At 32.1% G+C, this 21,942-nt stretch overlaps 4 protein-coding genes, 1 non-coding gene and 1 pseudogene across 5 annotated transcripts; 2 read left to right on the top strand and 4 right to left on the bottom strand.

Moving 5' to 3' along the window:
• The first annotated feature begins 375 nt into the window (after positions 1 to 375).
• On the top strand, positions 376 to 447 carry TRNAQ-UUG (transfer RNA glutamine (anticodon UUG)). Its single transcript has one exon. It is a non-coding gene; the product is annotated as a tRNA-Gln (tRNA).
• A 169-nt stretch (positions 448 to 616) lies between these two features.
• Positions 617 to 4,452, bottom strand: LOC131171324 (uncharacterized). The gene is made up of 3 exons (XM_058131069.1): positions 4,054 to 4,452; positions 2,152 to 2,429; positions 617 to 1,166 (listed from the first exon to the last, which is right to left on the bottom strand). Exons 1-3 carry the CDS (start codon positions 4,307 to 4,309, stop codon positions 852 to 854), a joined length of 849 nt encoding a protein of 282 aa, XP_057987052.1. The 5' UTR covers positions 4,310 to 4,452; the 3' UTR covers positions 617 to 851.
• Positions 4,453 to 6,257: 1,805 nt separating this feature from the next.
• LOC131171325 (chlorophyllide a oxygenase, chloroplastic-like) lies at positions 6,258 to 10,756 on the top strand (annotated as a pseudogene).
• Positions 10,757 to 14,663: 3,907 nt separating this feature from the next.
• On the bottom strand, positions 14,664 to 15,318 carry LOC110640442 (defensin-like protein). The gene is made up of 2 exons (XM_021791752.2): positions 15,150 to 15,318; positions 14,664 to 15,063 (listed from the first exon to the last, which is right to left on the bottom strand). The coding sequence occupies exons 1-2, from the start codon at positions 15,274 to 15,276 to the stop codon at positions 14,891 to 14,893; spliced, it is 300 nt and encodes a 99-aa protein (XP_021647444.2). The 5' UTR covers positions 15,277 to 15,318; the 3' UTR covers positions 14,664 to 14,890.
• Positions 15,319 to 17,408: 2,090 nt separating this feature from the next.
• On the bottom strand, positions 17,409 to 18,172 carry LOC131171066 (defensin Ec-AMP-D2-like). The gene is made up of 2 exons (XM_058130517.1): positions 17,964 to 18,172; positions 17,409 to 17,694 (listed from the first exon to the last, which is right to left on the bottom strand). The coding sequence occupies exons 1-2, from the start codon at positions 18,022 to 18,024 to the stop codon at positions 17,522 to 17,524; spliced, it is 234 nt and encodes a 77-aa protein (XP_057986500.1). The 5' UTR covers positions 18,025 to 18,172; the 3' UTR covers positions 17,409 to 17,521.
• A 1,224-nt stretch (positions 18,173 to 19,396) lies between these two features.
• LOC110640400 (BTB/POZ domain-containing protein At1g21780) lies at positions 19,397 to 21,718 on the bottom strand. Its single transcript, XM_058131070.1, has 4 exons — positions 21,440 to 21,718; positions 21,191 to 21,336; positions 20,517 to 20,635; positions 19,397 to 20,242 (listed from the first exon to the last, which is right to left on the bottom strand). The coding sequence occupies exons 1-4, from the start codon at positions 21,550 to 21,552 to the stop codon at positions 19,613 to 19,615; spliced, it is 1,008 nt and encodes a 335-aa protein (XP_057987053.1). The 5' UTR covers positions 21,553 to 21,718; the 3' UTR covers positions 19,397 to 19,612.
• Between the last annotated feature and the right edge of the window lie 224 nt (positions 21,719 to 21,942).

A 21,942-nucleotide genomic window follows, 5' to 3' on the forward strand; every position in this document is an offset into this window, starting at 1 on the left:
TATTTTATCATCGCATTGCATGGAAAGAGTTGACAGAGGCAATTGAAATTCTACTTACCTCAGGGTAACTCGGAAGCTGTGAGACCTACGCGCTGGCCAACTTCATTAGTCAAGATTCACACTGGCTCATTTGGGTTGCAGATTTACCCAGTTGGCTAGTAGTTGAACCAAATACAATCAAATTAATTGAACATAAATATGTTATTGTAATTATTTTTTCCCTTTTAAATGAGATAAACATAACAGATGGTTTGATCTTATATTTTTTTTAAAACCATGGGGAATGAAAAAATTTTGATTTGAGTTTTTACATCCATCAATGTAGTCGTTATTTCTTTAAAGTTATGTAAATAAATTTGCCAAATTACAATGGACGGTTCCATGGTGTAGTGGTTAGCACTCTGGACTTTGAATCCAGCGACCTGGGTTCGACTCCCGGTGGGACCTTTCATTGCATTTTTTTATTCTTTTATTTATTTATTTATTGAGTTTCACCTAACTAGCAGTTTAAAAGCCAGCATTTGATTCCAGAGAATCCTCATTTTATCTGCAAAATATTAAAATATCACAAGGTAATTTAAATAATTTAAATGTGAAAAAAAAAAAAACCATTGAATAGAATGAAATTGGAGGCAATGAATCTCATTACTGCATAAAACTCATTACAACAGATTGTTGGAAAACAAACATGTTCCCTTTGCTCACAATTTACAAAGCTAGTTGCTTTCATCAGAGGATATTACATTGGGCTAAAGGCAACTGCAACCCCAACATTCAAACAATCTAAATTAAAAAATTTCCAGGAAAAAAAAAAATCAGATACACACTCCTTTTGCCCCTCATTCTTGGGGTCATTCACCATGATTATGACTACTTTTATGAGGATTTCTCTCTCTTTTGAATGCATTAAAAAGATCAATGCCAAGACCAACATTGAGCAAATTCATTCCAGCCATCCCAAACAAAGCAAGTGGCAACTGCACACCCCTTTCAAACTTGGAAGCATCTCCGATTAGCTTGATGGTGATGAGAATGTGAGACATAGATCTTGCGAAAATGAAAGTGACCCAATTAAGAAACCATTCTAACTTCACAATTTTGCTCTTAGCATCCCGAACACCAGCCATCCGTCGCACTTTCCTAACATGTAGGAAGATTGAATGCAGCTGTAATATGAAAAGAACTTTAGAATTGTAAAATTGTACCATTGACTGGTTCTCACACCATTCCGAAGAGTCTACCTACAGGTTACAGCTACAATTCCTCCAGAAAAGATGAAAATCAATAAAGAAAATGTAGAAGAAAGACCTTCAGCCATTAAGCTCAATTTGGCCTCTCCTTTAAAATGTTGATAGCAAGAATAAGGACATGCCTTCCAGGATTTATCCCCTTTCGTAGCACAACAGTATGAAAAGAAGAAATAGAACCTTGGTAGCTTAGATTTTCTCAATCACATATATGCAACATAAAAACCCTATCAAAGCACAAGTCCCACACTTTAACCAATAGAAAATTTTGTTTCCTTTGAAATAAAGAGCCATTACGAATCAAGATTTAATGTAATTTTCACTATTCGCCTGAGATTGATTAATTTCAAAATTTCAGCATTTAATTTCAAGCTTCACAAAGGTGGTCTAAAACCAAGTCAAAGTTACACTAATTGCACCAAGTGAAAGGTATTTGTGAGGGTCTGATACCTTTTCCCTGAGAAATTTTCTTGAGTTGCAAACATCTAAATGAAATCCCACTATTGTTGTGACTTGTGAGAATGATTTCAGATACAAATGAAGCTTACACATTACAGCTTTGGGCTTGCTTATAATGATGGTGGATATATATGATATCATATACCTAATATTCACAATATCATACAAGTTATCGCTTACTTTAAATTTGTTTGTTGAAATAATGTTTTGTTCATCATCTAAAACATGAATGATGAACCTCACCTAAAAGGCATATAATTTTCCATATCTAAGGGGAGCAGCCCTATTTCACTAAGCCTGCTCCTAAACATTTTGACCATTACAGAAAAGAAAACTTTTCTGAACTTGAGTGAAAGGAAAAATGCGTGTGAGACTTGAACAATCATGTATTGATATTTTAAAAAAAAATTACATTTAGATGGAGAAAAGACTCCATGAGACGTACCTCACAAATCAGAGTGAGAATAAGGTAGTTGACTGTGGCATTTCGATACAGAGCCAGTGTAAAGCAAATGAGAAGTATCAGATGGTGCATGAGGATGGAAGGGATCAAGCCACTGTATAATCGGTACAGCAGCATATCCAACTGATCATATGCAAAATAACCACACGAGAAACACAAAGTGGGGTATGCCAATTCCCATGTACCTCCAACCAGTTGTGAATGCTCAAACAACCCATCTGAACCAGTTTTTAAACACTGATGGACTAAAATGAAAACCACTGCACAAGAGGCAGACATAAATACCGAATCAATAACAGCAAATCTCAGCAAAAGAAATGCCAAAATGTTGCAACAGGAGAAGCAATGATATTCTTCATTGATAATTTAATCACTATTTTCACAACCACAAGTTTTACGGTAAATTAAATTGGAAATGGGTAAACATGACTGATTATATAAAAACTTGACCGTCTGACAAAGGCAACAAAACCAACCTATGAAAATGATTGATAAGCACATATGTAGGCTTGATAAATGATAAATAGATATGGTCAATCTGTGAGAGTAGTTACGTGCATCCCATTTTGTTCTTGCTCTAGCGGCCAAGGTTCCAGTCTAGGCGTAATTGGTTCTTTAATACTCCAAAAAGATACATTGTAGCTCTTTATCGTTTATCTAACCACAACCAATGGTCTTTTCTCCAGTAACTGATAAGTGATTAATGAGTTAATAGCAAATCAAAGATTTCAACCCAGACTCGATTGAAGCATGAGTTTAAAAGACAGATAAGTGAACCAGACTGGCATCATTTCTCTCTCCTCGTTCAATTTTTTTTTTCTTTAAAAAAAAAAAAATCAAATGTTGGATTTGATTGATTCAAACCGGATTGAACCAGAATTAGAATCAAGAGTAACCAGCGATATGGTCCCAAACCCTCGGTTCTAGGGACTGGAATCAGCACGGCCACTGGCCAAGTCTAGGACAAGGTTTCTGGGAAAAAAAAAAAAAGCTTTTATCTTGAAAATATTTGACCATAATCAGAAGCTTAGGACCGACAAGCACTATATCCTCAAAGAGTATTAATTCTAAACTAAATTATGTTTGAGATTAATAGCTTAAATCCTGTTCATGTTATACCACAAACCTGTTTTCAAGGTTCAACATGAGATTGCCATTATTCCTGATGTTTCCCTCAACAAAATTGTTTGCATTCATTTAAAGTCTTGAAAACCTTTCAACACCATCCATTTTATTTTTTCTGGCCTCAGTTCAAGAACTTCCTCTTGTCTATAAATGTCAACTGCACAAGACTTAAATATTATTTCACTTGAGTTTGAAACTCTCTCTGTCTCTCAGCCGCTACACTTAAGATTTCATCACTGAATTTCTATTTTCTTGCATACTCTCCCCCACCATAAATTATATTAATTGACCATAACAAATGGAATAACTGTCCTACAAGGTAGTGACAAAACAAGTAATCTCTTAAAGAGCCTTCAAATTCAAGCTTTCAGTATTACACAGCCTTACAGATACTACCAGCACAAGTCTCGAACAACTTGGCCATCTGAACCGCATTAATTTACTTGAGTATACAATGCATGGTCCATTCTTAACCAACCTATACAAAATTTTTTTTGTTATTCAAAATCCATGCTGCAGACAACAGAAAAAAAAAAAAAAAAAACAGTGACCCTCGATATTTATGGTTAGTACCTAGTAGGATAACTCACTTCTATCGAAATAATTAAACTTAACCAACATACCCAGAAAAAGAAACAATCAAAAGCAACAGAGTTACAGCATACCCACATGAAAAAAATAAAAACACAAGCACAAACCCAAAAAAAAAAAAAAGAAAAAAATAGGGAATAAAGCAAACAATAACAAAGAAACAAGAACCTGAAACGGAGGTGATAATGGAGTGGAGTAGAGAAACAGAGGTGTTAACAAATAGAGGGTCACGAGAGACGAAAAATCGAATGACCCAGTTGGCTATCTGGAACAAGAAAGTTCCTGCAATAATCCAAAGTAGCTCCCTGCGCTTATTGAATAGAATCTCAAACCAAACAGAGACTAACCACAGAATGAGAGTGGCAAAAAAGAAAGGGCCAGCCCTGTTGTCGTTTCGATTATGAGCAGTCCTGGTCCTCGCCATTTGTGTAGTGGTCTCTGCCCTGTACACAGAGAGCAACGAAGAAGAATGAGATATTTTGAAGGGCTTACATGGTAGTTGTGATTTGTGAAGAGATGATGGAAGAGTGGAAATTACAGAATTAAAGATTGCTTCTAGCGCCCGCTATCGCTTGGTTCTTGGCTCCCGTTTTCCATAAAAGAGCCACCACCCATCATTCGACCCGAATATCCGGATCCGGCCGACAAAAATAATTACTATTTTATTATTTTTAAATAAAATTACTATTTAACCTACCAAATTCTAATAAAATTAATTATTTTATCTTCTATTTTGAAAGATTAAATAATTAATTCATGTATTTCTACTCGATTTATTTTAAATTAAATTTTTTATTAATTAATATATTTTAAAAAAATTATCATTAAGATAAATAAATAGTTAAATATTTAAAAAATATAAAATTATATAATTATATTTTCTAAATTACAATGATTGGATTGGTTTAAATTACCATAAAAAATAATAAAAAATTTAAAAATAAATAAAATATAAATATAAAAAATAATAAATATATATTTTTTAAAATAAAAATTAATTAATTAATATCATTAAAATAAAAAAATTAAATAATAATGTCTCCTTATTTTTGTTGTATATCACCCGTCATGTGCTCGTAATTTAAATGCAAAACGTATTTATTGAAAAAAGTTTCACCCCCTTCAACCTTTTTTTTATTTTATTTTTTTTTAAAGATTCTGATTTTAAATTTTTTACATATTAATTTATATCAAATATTATAACGTATTAAGTATCTGTTATAAAAAAAATCATTATATAAATTATTAATAAGTTATTAATTAAATATGTAAATATAATTCTATTAAAAAATATATAAATATAATTATTTACCATATGAAGATTATTAAAAAAACAAACATGAAGATTATATATATATATATATATATATATATATATATATATATATATGTATGAATTTAAAAAATAGATAAAGAGCAATTAGATTTAGGTGAATGCAAATAATAAAATAATTATTAATACACTCATATACAAATGGATTTAGTTTAAATTTTTTATCACCAATCTTGGTATTAAAATTGAGTTATAATATTAAATTGAAAAATAATATAATTTTAAAATAGAAATTTATACTTTATTGACAATAAATTTACATTTTGATTATATTTTTATAATTAAATAATTTAAATTTATATAAATATTTAAATCTATTTTTTTAAAAAAAATTCCATTAATTATTTAAAAATAAACTTATAATATAATTATTCAAGCTTAAGCTTTCTTTTCCAATCTTATTTCACTTGTAACCAAATATAAATATGCAAATAATATGTATGTATATATGTTGTTGACCAATTAAAAAATAGTTCTATAATTTTTTAAAATTCATAAATAAATTAATTTGTACTAAATAAAACAATCTTAAATTATTTTTTAACAAATTAAATCAATTTATAAATAATTATTATAGAAAAATAATTTTGATTGCTATCAACATACCCAAATAAAATATATTACGGCCTGATTATTCCAAATTCTTCCAGAACAAGAATTTTGCCTTTAAAATCCCAAATCATCAATCACATCATCAAGATACAATGGACGGATAAGATTTTATGCATTTCATTTATCACACGTAATAAATCTAACACCCACCTCAGATAAACCTAACCCCGCACTTCTGTTGAAAATCCAACCCAAACACACGCAAGCACAAAGGGATAGAGAAATATATCTTGGAAATCCGACGTGGCAAGATATTAAGGCCCATGAAAGCTTGTGGAAGAAGGAGGTGCCACGTTTTATGCAATTTTGTCCCCCTTGTCCACGTGGCAACCCATGGCAGGACAGCGAGATCACGCGGAACACCAGCCTCTTATCAACAAATAAATCTCCCTCACTAAAATTGTCTACTTTTTCTTTTTTTTTTTTTTTTTCTCCGCGGTTTTGGACTCTGCTTTTTTCAAACGCCATGAACACTATTGCTACTGCTGCAGCGTTCTCTCTCCCCATTTCTCTCTGCAGATCATCTATCCTTAATACTAAAAAGGTACCCTTTTTTTGTTTCTTTATTTGCTGAACTTATCTGGGTAGTTGTTAATCTTGTTGGAAATTTCAATACTGATGATTTGTTTGTGTGTTAAATTTTAGCTTTGTTTGGGGATACTCAGGCACTAAAATGTGTTCTTTTTATGTTTTTCTTTGACAATCTTATCTGGGTACCTTCTAAAATAAATGGAAAACGGCTTGATTCTAGGATACGGGATTTTTAGTAGATATCATCTGCTGAAGTTAAACGGGCACTTCCTAGTATCTTTAGAGAACGTTTTGATTAAGGTGATCCATGATTGTCAATGGAATTGTACTTCAGCTTGTGGTGGAATGGTAGCAAACCTAAAAATATTTCTTCTCAGGCTGGACTTATTTTAGTAATGGCTAATCTAGAGGAACATAACATTTATTTAGGTTGATTGATTTGTTAGATTAGTTCTAACTTGGATCACTATTAAGCACATATTGCATGTGAATACGGGTTTTGGTTTTTTATTGTCTTTGCAAAGATCTAGATTTATGCTAAAAGTGCAAATTTCTAGATGCTTTGGTAGCTTGGATTGTAATTAATTTGTGTGTTTTCAGGGAGTTAGGGGTGGATTTCGGGTGTTTGCAATATTTGGGGAGGAAGGTGGGCCGCTAGAGAAGAAGAGTTTATGGGGTACCATCTTTGACGTTGAGGATCCAAGGTCTAAGATACCACGATCTAAAGGGAAATTCTTGGACGTAAATCAAGCACTCGAACTGGCTAGATATGACATTCAGTACTGTGACTGGCGAGCTCGACAAGATGTTCTCACCATCATGCTCCTTCATGAAAAGGTCTTATATTTTTTAACTCCTTGAGCTAATGTTTGTGTTTATGATAGATAATATATTGGGCAGAATGGAAGTTGGTTTAAGTTTGAGTTATGGATACTATAATTAATTTGAGTCTGTTCTTTGAGCTTTTAGTTCCCTCAAAATCATTGTACATATGACATTAGAATCTGACACTGTCTATATTATCTAAGATTATTATGTTGCATTTTTTATGGGCTTATCATTTGCAAGTTGACTTCTTACCTTGAGATATACGGATGAAGGTTGTGGAAGTTTTAAATCCTCTAGCTCGCGAGTACAAGTCAATTGGAACCTTGAGGAAGGAGCTTGCTGAGTTGCAAGAAGAACTAGCCCAAGCTCACCAACAGGTCTGCAGATTATACATATTGAGATGGAAAATATGGCCAAAAACAAAATTTTAAATATTTTTCATAAGCCAAATGAGCCAGGAATAATTATTAATTGGTTACATAGATTCATTAGATTGGGATGCATCCTGTAAATCCAGTGAGACCTATGTTCATCAATACTCTGTGAAGAAAAACCCTTCATTGTTTACCATTCAAGTGATGAGATTCTTTCCTTCATCTTCTATTTCATCAACATTATGATGTCTGATCCATAAATAAAAACAGGTTCATATATCTGAAGCAAGGGTTGCTACTGCTTTAGATAAACTAGCTTACATGGAAGCATTGGTTAATGATAGGCTGTTACAAGATAGAAGCACAACAGAGACTGACCAAACATCCCCTCCTCCTAGTACTTCTACCCAATCTCTGGATACTGTAAAAGGGAGATTGCCATGGAAAAGCTTGAATGTTTCAGGTCCAGTTCAACCTTACACTTCCTACCTTAAGAATTTCTGGTATCCTGTTGCCTTCTCTACTGATCTGAAGGATGACACAATGGTAAGCTATTCTTTCAAGTATAAGTGATTCATGCTTTATTATTAAATACTTATTTTCCAGATACCAATCACATCATCTAGTGTCATCACAAATGAAATTTTCAAGTCATTGCATAGGACAAGTAAAATGAATTATACCACTGCATCATTATCATCATCATCTGACTTATTTTGTTGTTTTTTTTCTTTTTTCCCTTTGTTCCCTGGGAAACCTTTCTGAGCTGTAGAACCTCAATTATTTGTGGATGTCTCCTCACAAGTTATTTTACCTCTGTTTAGATTCCGATTGATTGTTTTGAGGAACCATGGGTTGTCTTTCGTGGGAAAGATGGGAAACCTGGATGTGTCCAGAACACCTGTGCGCATAGAGCCTGTCCTCTTCACCTTGGTTCAGTAAATGAGGGTCGGATCCAATGTCCTTACCATGGTCAGTAAGAAATGAAGGAAATAATTTGAATATTATATTCTATATTCAACGTATAGTGGAAACTTTCTTTTATATAAGGCTGATAATCATAAACTAGCAATTAAGTATGGCAAGAAAGTATATATTATTAATTCTTGAAAATTTGGTGAAATATCAGGATGGGAATACTCAACAGATGGAAAATGTGAGAAGATGCCATCTACACGACTACTAAATGTGAAGATAAAGTCATTGCCATGTTTTGAGCAAGAAGGGATGATATGGGTTTGGCCTGGCAGTGACCCTCCAGCAGCAACGCTTCCCTCACTAGAGCCTCCTTCAGGTTTTGTAGTCCATGCTGAGGTACATTTCAGGATTCCGATGCACCTAGATCTTTTTGGCTTTTGGTGAATGATGAAAAAGTTGGTGAATGTTTACATGAATTTTAATAAGCAGTGTGTCATCCCATATACTGATTACTATGTCCTTGCATATGACAGATTGTCATGGAACTTTCAGTGGAACATGGTCTTCTTCTGGATAACCTGTTAGATCTTGCGCATGCCCCCTTTACTCACACATCTACCTTTGCAAAGGGTTGGAGTGTCCCCAGGTTTGCTCCTCCAACTTTAGTGTTGAAAATAACCATCATTTCAGAAGTATGAGCATGATTTTTTTTTTTTACCTTTTCAAGATGCACAAACTTGCTGTCATAATAAGTAATGCTGACAAAACTTTATATTTCTTTTGCTTGTGATCAAAATTCTCAGCTTGGTGAAATTTTTAACGCCTGCATCTGGGCTCCAAGGATACTGGGACCCCTATCCAATAGATATGGAATTCCGACCACCTTGTATGGTATTATCAACCATTGGGATCTCAAAGCCCGGAAAGCTAGAGGGGAAAAATACCAGGCAATGTGCAACTCATCTTCACCAACTTCATGTATGCTTGCCTTCATCAAGACAAAAGACTAGGTTATTATACAGAATGTCTCTTGATTTTGCTCCCATGCTAAAGCACATTCCTTTCATGCACTATCTGTGGAGACATTTTGCTGAACAGGTAACAAAATTGTTAAAATGAACTTATATTTCATATGTTTATGGTTGATACAGAGCGTAGTTTTAACTTTTTAGCTGAATTGCCGCATTGAACATTGTTGCCTGAGATTGCTTCAAGGTCTCATCCAGCTAGGTTAAGTTGTGAAAATTTATTTGATAATGAGATTAAAAATCAACTTTCCAACCAGAAAATGGCTGTGCTTGCTGTTGGCTAGTGATAATCTTTTAAGGATGCCCTAGTCTCCTACATGGTGGAATCTTGAAGAATTTCCAGCACCTAGGCCTAGAGAGAATGCCTCTGGTGAGGGTGGGAACAAAAGATTATTAACCCATGAGGTTGGCTTAGCGGTGAAGGTTGCATCCTTTAGGTCTGGTTCCCAGCTTCGTCCATTTGGTTGATTTGTTGTGGGGCTTATCAAACTAGATTTGCCTACCCAGCGTAGATTAAGATTCTCCTCTTTTTTTGTGGGGTGGGAGCGTAATGATCATTTTTGCCCTGTGCTTGATGCTTCTTACATTTCACTACTTCTGGCATTTGTATGAAACAGGTATTAAATGAGGATTTGCGGCTTGTAGTTGGTCAGCAGGAGCGAATGATCAATGGGGCTAATGTATGGAATTCACCAGTTTCTTATGATAAGCTAGGAGTAAGATATAGGCTATGGAGAGATGCTGTGGAAAGAGGAGCAAAGCAATTACCTTTCAGTAAATCAACGTGAAGAAACCAAAAATCTCTAGATGATGGATCTAACTTTCTTGATGCTTTTCAAGCATCATCCCCTCTTTATCCAACTTAACACTCCTTGAGCTGGAATGCAAATAATGGAATACTGGTAGAGAATGTTGTGCAGTTTGGCTTTTGGTCTCTGAAAGGATATCCTTTGGGCGGGGCGAAAACTGTTAATTGATCTGAGGCAGAGAAGATATTGTTTGTGCATACAGGTCCTTGCAAGATAAAAGAAACTGTACACTACCATTATTGATTTTGTGTACAGTGAAATTCATTTCCCACACCCCCCCCCCCCCCCCTCCCTTCATTTGATCTCTTTCAAAGCCAATGAAGTCATGATGATTGTTTCCCAGCCGCATTTAAGGACACTGGTGTTTGAAAGATGGATTCTCTGTTGTATCATAGTAGACAATTTATCTAATGGAAGTCCAAAATTTCCAACTTGCAATTTCTGAATTCCCAAAGCTTCTCTTCTCTCTTCTCTAATCTCTACCCAGTTTAAGAGTTTCAACAGTGATGAAAACAGAAATTAATACATGAAATTCTCAGTAAGTCGTGGTGAAATGAACACAGCTTGATTACGATTAAAGCAAACACTTTCATTACAAATCCAAGCACCAATCTTCTAAAAACCCAAATCCCGATTACAGAGAGGACCCACAAAAACGACACAACGTGAACTATTTGAATAGTTCCATGGCAACTTTCGGTGTTATTTTGTTAATAATTTTAATATTTGAATTTTTTTAATTCAATTAAATTTTATTTTAAATTATTCGATTATTTTAAATATTATTTAAATTTATTTAATTTTACATAATTTAATTAATAATTTTATGTAAAATATTTTTGTTAATAATTATATTTTAAAATTATAATAATCTATAAAAGATTTAAATTTTGTTTAAAATATAATAATTAAAATTTATAAGTATTATTATATAATTTATTTTTCTATATTTATTTAATTATTAATTTACTATATATAATGTAAATTAAAAATTAAGAAGACGAAAAGGGGCCGTAAAAATGGATTAAAAAGAGAAAATTGTAAGTATTTTTATCAAAGATCCTCCAATTAAATTTAGACTGATGTTTATTTATTTTGGAAAGAATTGAGATATGTTTATTAATAAAATATTAAAATTAACTAAGAAAATTATTATTTAATCCTTTAATTTTAATAAAATTAATTATTTAGACTTTTTATTTTGAAAAACAAATTTTTTAATCTTGTATTTTTTTATTTCGTTTATTTTTTAATACCCAAATTAATTTGAATCTCATTCATTTCCTATAACTAAATAATATAATTATATAGTCCATCTATTTTTTAATTCTTAAATTATTTAGTTTGCATGAAGGGACTAAAGAATAATATAGTTTTCAAAATTGGAGAATCATTTAATTAGTTTTATTAAGATAGAGAGGCAAGATAATAATTTTCTATTAATTAAACAATGATAGGTTAAGAAGTCTTTATTAAGTTCGCTTGATGGTGGATATGATCTGATTGAGGATCTATGGAGGAGATGGAAAAATAAAAGATTTAGAGAGAGAGAGAGAGAGAGAGAGAGAGAGAGAGAGGTTATATGCTCAAGAGTCAAGAGTCAGAAAGACATCAATTATGTAAGCCAAGCCAAGATAATTAAGGTTATTACATTATTTTAGACATAATTAAGCATCACTTAAAGACAAATTAAAACAACACCACCATAAGATAATCTTCTTATAATTATTCTCAAGCACACACAAACCCAATAAATTTTAGAGATTCTGCTCGTGAGTGCACTCTACTCTGATATCGGAGACTAACATTCCTTAGTGCAGAAGCAGCGACGACGTGCACCTTTGCAGTCTCCTCTTTGCAAACGGAACCGCAGTTAGTGTCGCTCAAGCATATTCCCTCGAACTTTTGGCTCTGAGATTCGCATGTTCTTCCCTCCGCCACCATTGGTCCCATCTCTGCACAACCCAACATCAAATTCAAACCCCGTCAATATTTACATACAATCAAAAGCAAGCATATGATAAGAATGGTGGTGAGTTTACCAAATAGGGATGAGTTTATCTACATTAATAAAATTTTTAACAAAATGATTGCACAAGTCAGGGTTCAAATTAAATCACGATTCCCGTCATTATAAAACAATTGTATGTATATATTAACAAACAAATTTTAATAATAATGTTTAAGTAAAATCTTTTTCAATAATGACCATTATAAAATTTAAATCTTAATTTTGAATGCAAAATTTGCTTGAAAATCAGTTCATGCTATTGATCTAATCCAACCACTGGTTGGTTCAATGATTTTTTATGCACTTATTTAGTTTATTAACCAATAATTTTTTGCAAGTACGACAAGCAAAATTGGAGAACCTAAATATTCCTTGCTTTACATTGAAGACTGAAATCCAATTTTTGCTTTGTACTGTAGACTTTAATTTGCCGTAGTTTCTGTACTTTTCTCAATATTTTATATATTTAGTACTAATTGAATGAACAATTAAGAGCCAATAACATATTTAAATTTTCAATTATTCATTTGAAGTGTTTGATAAGTATTTTTATTTGAAGAAAAATTTTAAAAATTAGTAATTGATGGTTTAATAATAATAGTAATTGATGCAGCCGTGAATTATCAAAGTCTAATCACAATATCAAATCAGTCTGAAAAACAAAGAGAAATGTGAAATTAGTGGCCCATTGACTAACTATTATGATGCTCAGGTTAGAAATTTGATTGGAAGTAAGATGTCCAATGAGCTATTGTAGCTATTTATAAGAATATTGAATATCCAATTGATATTTCGATATTCTCTATTTATGAATCTATTTTAATCATTGACTAATATTGTAAATACTTGATAAGGTTAATGCTCAATCCATCAGGCGAGTATTCACACTTATTTTGATATTTCATTTGTGTTTATTAAGTGCCATCAGTCTGAGCATCTTTTTACTCAGTCTAAGTTATTTGAGTCTTCTTTTTCTTGGTCCAGATAGTTTGAGTTTTGCTTCATCTAGCGTGGTTGACTCGAACCACGTTATGGTCAATCTTGGACCTAATCATGACTCTTTTTTTGCTTTGACCTTGTAACTGAGTATTGATATTTTGACAATCACGTTAAATTCTTTAATCGAAAGCCGATTATTTAATTTAGTTTTAAGCAGATAATAATAATAATAATAATAATAATAATAATAATTAATAAAAAGATATTGATATTAACAAACTTATTATGCATATTATTTCCTTAAATTAAATTCATTAATTTCTAATAAAATTATATGTTATTCGAGTTATTTTAATAAAATTTGATTGAATCGACTTTTTCTAACTCATTGGTATGGCTCACTATACATCATTGTGCCGATATTTGATGATCATTGTTCAGAGTAGTTGAAAATTTTTTAAAAATTAATATATTTAATCGACTTTATATAACGTTTTCAACTATTAGATGAAGGCTATTTAACTGATTGTAGATAATTATTATAATGATTAAGTATTAATAATTTCATTCGGAAAGCTATTATATAATAAATATTAACCCCTTCTTGTCAGTTGGGATTTGTTCCCCTTTCAATTGTGCTAGTGTCTCATGCACAAGCATGTAGGGCTGCTATGAATTCGGTCTGCTCTCCTATCCAATGGCAATTCTTGTGGTCGCCTGTTAGCTGGCTGTGTTTGTAAGGCTTCAAATTTTAATAATATTTTTTCCAGTTTTAAAAAAATCCTCATAAATAAAAAATTCATAAAAAAATTACTATGTGTGATCAGTTATGTTTATTAATATAATTATTACAATTAATTAAACAATTTTAGGTTATTAATTTTTTTTAATAAATTAACTTGATTAAGATTCGACTCAAGAACATACAGACTTGAAAATAACTTCAATAATATTGAGTTATAACTTATTGGTTTTGCAGATTTGTTAATCCTAAAAGTCTTGCTTGTTGCAAAGAAGCAATCCAATGAAAACTAAAGGTGTTAAAAATTTGGTCGTTGAAGGTGACTCTCAATTAGCCATTAATGCTTTCCAACGATTCTTTTATCGATCCAGAATATTATTGTTGATATTAAGTCTTTGATAAATGACTTTAATTCAATTTCTTTCTTTTTTGTCAAAAGAAAATGCGACAAAGCAGCTTATGTTTTAGCTTCCATACTCTTAGTGCGACTCATCTTTTATGTTTAATCACTTGGAATAAGTGCCATTTGTTTCAGCTCTGGGAATAGTGATTGTATCGTTGATAATAAACAAAGAAAGAGAAGTCTTTTATTAAGTTTGATTATGTTGGATATGATATGATTAGATCTATGGAGGAGGTTGAAAAATAAAAGATTAAGGAGAGAAAGAGAGAAGTTATATGCTCAGAAAGACATTAATTATCCAAGCCAAGCCAAGATAATTAAGGTTATTACAATTTAGAGATAATTAAGCATCGGTTAAAGACAAACTAACACGACACCACCATAAGATAATCTTCTTATAATTATTCTCAAGCACACACATTCCCAGTAAATTTTAGAGATTCTGCTCTTGAGTCCACTTTAATCTGATATCGTAGACTAGGTACATTTCTTAGTGCAGAAGCAGCGACGACGTGCACCTTTACAGTCTCCTCCAGTGAACCCTTCCGTTTTGCAAACGGAAGCGCAGTTAGTGTCGCTCAAACATATTCCCTTGAACTTATGGCTTTGAGATTCGCATGTTCTGCCCTCCGCCATCATTGGCCCCATCTCTGCACAACCCAACATCAAATTCAAACCCCATCAATACATATACAATCAAAAGCAAGCATATCATAAGAATGGTGGGAAAGTTTACCAGTGGCCACAAGCAGCAGGAGGAGGAAGGAAAGTGCTGAAAATAGACGCGTAGAATGCTTCATGTCGCACACAGCCACAGAAAGAGATAGAGTAGATAGTTCAATGGGGTGGGGATATGCATCCATTAAGATCCGTTATATACAAGTATGCATCAAGAAAAAACAAATCACCGCGTATAAACATAGGAAAACGAGGCTGCTTAAAAGGGATGGGAGATTAACTTTATTATTTCGTCTTATTCTCTTTTGAAAAACTTATCTTTCCACTGCACTCTTTTAACATTATTCATTGCTTTCTGATCCGTCTTTAATTTCTTTTTGCGTTTTCTGACAAGTAATTGTGTGTCCTTTAGCTATTGCACTACTATATACATGTGGGGACACACTCATGTCTGCAGTCTGCTGATCATTATTTACAGCTGTCCTCCATTTGCTTTCTCTGTTTCAGTCCGTGACATGGAAAAACATGTGATAAAATTTTCACCGGCCTCATTTTTTTTATTAAATTTTTGTCCAAGTTTAAATTTGAAATTTTATAATTTTAAAAATAATTTTATTATTATTAAATTAAATGAAATTAATTATTGCTTATTTTTTTATTTAATTTTCAATTAAAAAATTTAAATTCTTAAAATAATTCTAATATATTAAGATTATTTCTTTTTATTGTTACCATTCTTTTTATATGCCATACATCTTTCCCATTATTTTTTATTAGTAATTTACACATTAATTTTCAATAATAACATTAAAATTACTAACAAAAATAAAATAAGAGTCCGCCAAATTTTTAATTAAATATGTCATGTTACATTTTTTAAGAAATGATTTGACATAGTCGAGCGCACCTAATGAGTTAGGTATGAGAATACGGTTGTGTGAGACATGATTGATTAGACACGGTCATGATCACTGGCACTCTATGAGTTATATAATTTTAAGAATATGAACGTGTGGGATAGTACCGTGTTTATTTAATATAAATATGTAAAATTTATATATTTAATATATAAATTTTATTATATATTTTTATTTTAATTTATTATGAAATAAATTTAAATAAGAAAAATTTATTAAATTAATGACTGAAAAAAATTTAACTATCATATTTAATTTATAGGGTATAAATAATTTAACATTATTTCCCAGTATAATGTTTGTTTCCGTGCTTTTTTTCTTTTTATTTGATAAGCAAGATATTTTATTAAGATAAAAAAGTAAGAAAAAAAACTTAATATAAGTCTCTCAACTAAAAATCCTAAGCTTTCCAATACAATCAACCTGTGAATAGTGTGCATTCCATGAGAGATCTAACACTAGAAATCATGTTGATATGAATTCTACATTATTGTATGGTCTATTTGGCTTGCTAGAATTGAGTTTATTTTCAATAACAAGGAATTCACAACTTCCTCTTTTTGCTCCATGATTCTGTTTTGTGTCTTATTGTGATTGAGAGCTTCTTTCTTTTTTTAGGAATATGGATATATTATTATTATTTATAGGATTTTTCTTATTTAGATTTAATCTGGGATTTATTTATGTCATAGTCCCTCTTTGCTCCAAATTGATACAAATAAAATGTTGATGGATCCTCTCTTAGGAAGCCTAGTGCTGGTGTTATTGGGGGAGTTTTGGGAGAGAGCATGGGTTCTTTTATCTACATTATTTTCATGCTCAATAGGCATTGCCCTTCTGAATCTTGGTTTTCGACATCGTGATGATGCTCCTTGGCATTTGTCCTCGAATCTCAATTCCACTGTCTGCAGTATTAATCACTTCCTACTGTCCTTGTTCAGCATACTCTTCGGGAAGCTAACTGCATATATATATATATATATATATATATATATATATATATCTCAGAGCAAGGGGATAAACTGTATTGAGGATTTCGTTGCTTGGTTCTAATTTGCTGTGTAGCTCTTTTGGATGGGATTTGCTGCTTGCTACGACTCTGGCTGGCTCCTTTTATTTTTCAGTAATGATTGCATGTAGACCTGTTTTGTTAGGTAGTCGTGGTTTAGTTTGTCATTTCCAGGGTTAAATATATGTACTGAAACTCGGTGAAAAAAAAAAATCACTTTTATTTTCGAGGAACACAATTAATTGTCAATTGAGAGCAACGAAAAATATTCAATAAGTTTGAATCTCCTGGATTGTGACAGCAGAGATAGATAAGCAGAATCATAGTCTCATTAAAGAAATACAAATTAAGCCAAAACAGGGTTAACACATACTTAATTAAGGATCACACATGACAAACGCACGAACCATAATCTTATTCTGAAGCTCACAAAACCCTAGTGAAGAGGATAACGTATGATTTGCTAGTCCTCTCACTCTGATATTATACATATATATATATAGACTAACAATGCTTAGTGCAGAAGCAGCGACGGCGTAGCCCTCGGCAGTGTCCTCCATGGAAGCCTTCAGTTTGGCAAATAGTAGCGCAGTTGCTGTGCCGAATGCATATACCCTTAAATCGATGGCTCTGAGACTCGCATGTCCTGGCCTCAGCAACCATTATTGGCCCCATCTCTGCTCAACCACCAGATCATCATTATTATTATACTGCATGCAGTTATTTAGAAGAGAATTACAAGTTTTTTTAGTAGGTTAATGGAAGAGTGATGTCACTAAAGTAATATGACTTCAAGTTAAGTGAGATTTATAAGTTTGAACTTTATATATATATATGTATATATATATGTGTTGCAAGAACCTCGTTATTAATTTGAATCGATCAATGGTCATGGATATCACAAGCAAGTAGAATATTAGAGAATGAGTGGAGAGTTACCACTTACCCGTGGCCACAAGCAGCAAGAGAAGGAAAACGACGGAGAATAGTCGCATTGGATTCTTCATGATCACTAACAGACAGAGAAGGGCTAGCTAGTGCATGGAGGGCATCCATGCATGGTCTTATATAGATATATATACATATATAGTAATATAAAGTGATGAATCACCTGGGTTTTTCTTGAATAAGGGACATCTGTAACAAGTGACAGATCACCATGTTTTCCTTCGAATGATCCAGATAAAGTGAAATCATGTACAGAGAAAAAAAGGTAAAGGCAACAAAACCTTTGAAAAAAAAAGGATGCAAAACTTTTTTTTTAAAAAAATGGTATTATGGGCAGTTTTTTCCTGCTTTATATTAATTAAGTCCATTTTTTAGTCTAATTAAAGAAAAAACTTATATATTAAATGAGAAAAATATGTTTCTTTTATTTAACGTTTAAATAGGATGAAATTTGTCGGTGATTCTGAATTAAATTAAATTAAAATAATAAAAAATTTAAATTAAAAAATAATAATAATCAACAAAATCGTAGAATCGAATCAAACTCATTTAAAATTATAAGAGCTGATGTATATTTTAATTTAATTGACAGTAGTATAAGACAGTCTTGTTGATTCCAAAATACAAGTGAATATTTCTATAGATTAATCAAAGGTTTGTCCACAGCACCCAAAAGATATATATATATATATATATATATATATATATATATATATATATATGATCACTTTTTATCTGGATGTTTTAGAGTTGATGAATACTCGATCAGGCCGCACTAATGCAAATAGCTTTCACATTATGATAATTTAAAAAGTTAAAGAGTGATTAGATCTGTCCTACTGCTTTTGAGCACACCTCTTCTCACACTTTAATTATTCGCTTTCTTTCATCCCTTGTTTTTCTTTTCTTGCATTCTTTTCTCATCACAGTATCATTCCTTCCCTCTCAAAAAGTTACTCTATGTGTATCTTATGGATTTTCTTTTTCATTTCATTTAATTTGAGAATTCATAATATTAAATATAATTTTAATATTATTAAATTAAAATTTATATTTTATATTTTCTGGGTAATACTTTTATCTAGATGGAACAAAAATTTTTTAAAAAAAAATTTGAGCAATAATAAGGTTCAAATCTTCCTTCCTACACACGTGAAAAAATAAAAAAATAAAAAGAAAATTTAAAGATTTGTTTCCATCCGAACATTTATCATATGGATTATAGCTTCCCACAGGAATATTTCCTGATACAGTGATACCCCTAATTTCCATGGCAAACGGTTTTTGACCATTGACGTAACGGGCTAGAAAGATGCTTGTAAACTCTCAAAAAAAAAAAAAGGAAATATTTAATTTTAATTAGGGTTTTATTTTGATAATTATATAAAAAAATAATAAAAAAAATCTAATAGAAGATGAATTCACAAAAAGTAGTTAAAAATGAAATTTATATCTAAGTATATAAAAGACAAATTTATATTACACAAATTAATACAAACAAATTTTGTAGTTACACTATCCTTTAGTGAAATTCTGCGTTAGTTACAACAGCACAAACGAAACTTCACACCCTGAACACCACTGCTCAATGACAAACAGAAAAACCAACTTCACATTATACGCAACTATGTAACAGTAACCACTTCTTTAGAGGACTTCACAAGGTAAATTATATACTGGTTTCCTAATTGTAAAGACTTCTTGGAACATTTCCAGAATCAATTCCCTGTCTGCTTGCCTGAAAAAGTTGTTGATTTCTTCTCTAGCATCATATACCTTGCCAAAATCAAATAAGTACGCCAAGCATCCTTTCTTCAGCTTGTCCAACTGGTAAAGCCAGGCCTCTTGCAGCCTGTCAAGTACATTTCCAGTATTGATATCTTCCACGAGGCTCTCCTCACAAGCATCTTTAAGGTCTGCATTATCATATTTGTTCGCAGCCTCAAGCAATGCTAAACGGTGTTTCCAGAAATCCTCTTGTTTAATTGTTCCATACAAGTAACTGAGAAAAGCCATGCAAGACTCCGTTGACATGTCTTCTATGTTGATTGTAGAGGACTCTTTTTCCTTGAAGTCATGATGAAACATGCTCTGGAAAACAGGTGAACTTGCAGCAAGAATTGCTTTATGTGCTCTTAAAGTGCCATCAGCAGTGTGGATCGTAACATCAGCATGGATGGCTTCATCCAGCATGCGAGAGAGACGTCTAAGTGTGCTTTGGGTTGAAATAGACTGCATCATACCATCACTAGGCCATATGGAACTGGCTTCCCCACCCTGTATTTTCAGCAAGGAAAGATCAAAGGTTTGAAGAGGAACCAACAAAGTTATAACTTTCATGTAAAAAGAGCATGCATATATACAAACATGCAAATTGCTACGCTTATTGCCAAATATTTATTGATTCTTTTAGATTAATTATTTGAAAGCATTAGGAATTGAAGTGCAATCGAAGAAATTAGATTACGCAAAACAAACGGAGCCTAAAAGAGATACATTCATGCAGACCGACACCATATCACATCAAACATGATAATGTAAAGGAGCTTACATTCAGAAGGTGCCAGATCTTGAGGTCTAGAAACTCGACATCAATGATGAAGCGATCATGAAAGGTGGAATCAACAGGCCAGACAAAGTCATCGCTTGTTCGCAGCAATCTTTCGTGAACTGTATGATGAGCGTAACAAGAAAATATTTATAACTGCTGCACTCATATCAACCACAAGCTTTGCAATATAACATACAGGAAATTCACCATTGCTTATTGGAAGCACTAAACAGGTTAAAGATTTTTATTACATCACTATTACTATGTTGTTAATGCATGTAACAATCTGACAGGCGTAGTGAGTATCTAGATTCCATGGTATGCTGTTATGAAAATGTAAGAGTTATCAAAAGAAAATGCCCAATGATGGTATAAAATTTCCACATATCAATTTAAAAGATTAATAGTCGCTAAAATACTGATAACGCAGAAGCAAAGGCTTCCATGTTGTCATCAAGAACAAGAGGAAAAGTGAACACGACAGAAAGACAGCACAGACTTAATCAACCATGGAAGACTCCAAAATTTATCCAAAATTTACATGCAATATGTTTTTTCTACTATTATATATAATTTTTTTTTAATCGAGCAAATCCAACCATATATATGTCACAAAAATTAAAAAAAGATAAGCAATAACACCAAAAATATAAGCAAGAGAAATGAAATCGTACCAGTAGAGATATAGGGCGCGCGGTTAGCTCGAGCATTAAAAACACGAAGAATAAATGTAGCAATAGGAGGTTGCTCTATGGAAACTCGAGATGGCTCTGGAAACAAACGAACATGGAGGTATCGATTCTTCTCCACAGACAAGTGCCTATTAAGACAAAAATGACAGATAGAAAAATATTAAAATATACAAAGGAAACTCAGACAATATGAGTCATGAAAAGAGCATATATATATATATATATACTCACCAGTTCCAGATTCCTATCTTGAAAGGATCAGATGTTTTGCAAGAGCAAGGGCCTAACTTCTCGATCCTCCATTGTGCTAGTCTTGAGATCGTCATCATCTTTGAATCTGCCATCTCTCTGTCTCCGTCTTTTGGTGTTTGAAAGAGAGGAGGCTCTTGTATTGTAATTGTAGAAAAAAGGCTTACATTTTGTTCTCTCTTATAAAAGTAAAGCCCATAGCTTTCTTTTTTTGGTGCATTAACCAGATCATTTTATTTTATTTTATTGTTTTTGCTTTTCTCATTTAAATTTAAATTAATTAAATAAATAAAAGAAAATATGCTTTTTGTTTCAATTTATTAGCCACGTTTTTATATAATTTTTTTTAAAAAGAAAATGTAATATGTATTAAGAGGAAAAATATTTTTGTTTTTTTAAAGGGGGAAAATATGCAAAAAAAAAAAAAGTATTTATGGTGTAAAATGAAAACTTTAAATATCCAATAAATAATCCAAATGCAATGT

This window comes from Hevea brasiliensis, chromosome 12 (assembly GCF_030052815.1).
Source record: "Hevea brasiliensis isolate MT/VB/25A 57/8 chromosome 12, ASM3005281v1, whole genome shotgun sequence".
NCBI lineage: Eukaryota > Viridiplantae > Streptophyta > Magnoliopsida > Malpighiales > Euphorbiaceae > Hevea > Hevea brasiliensis.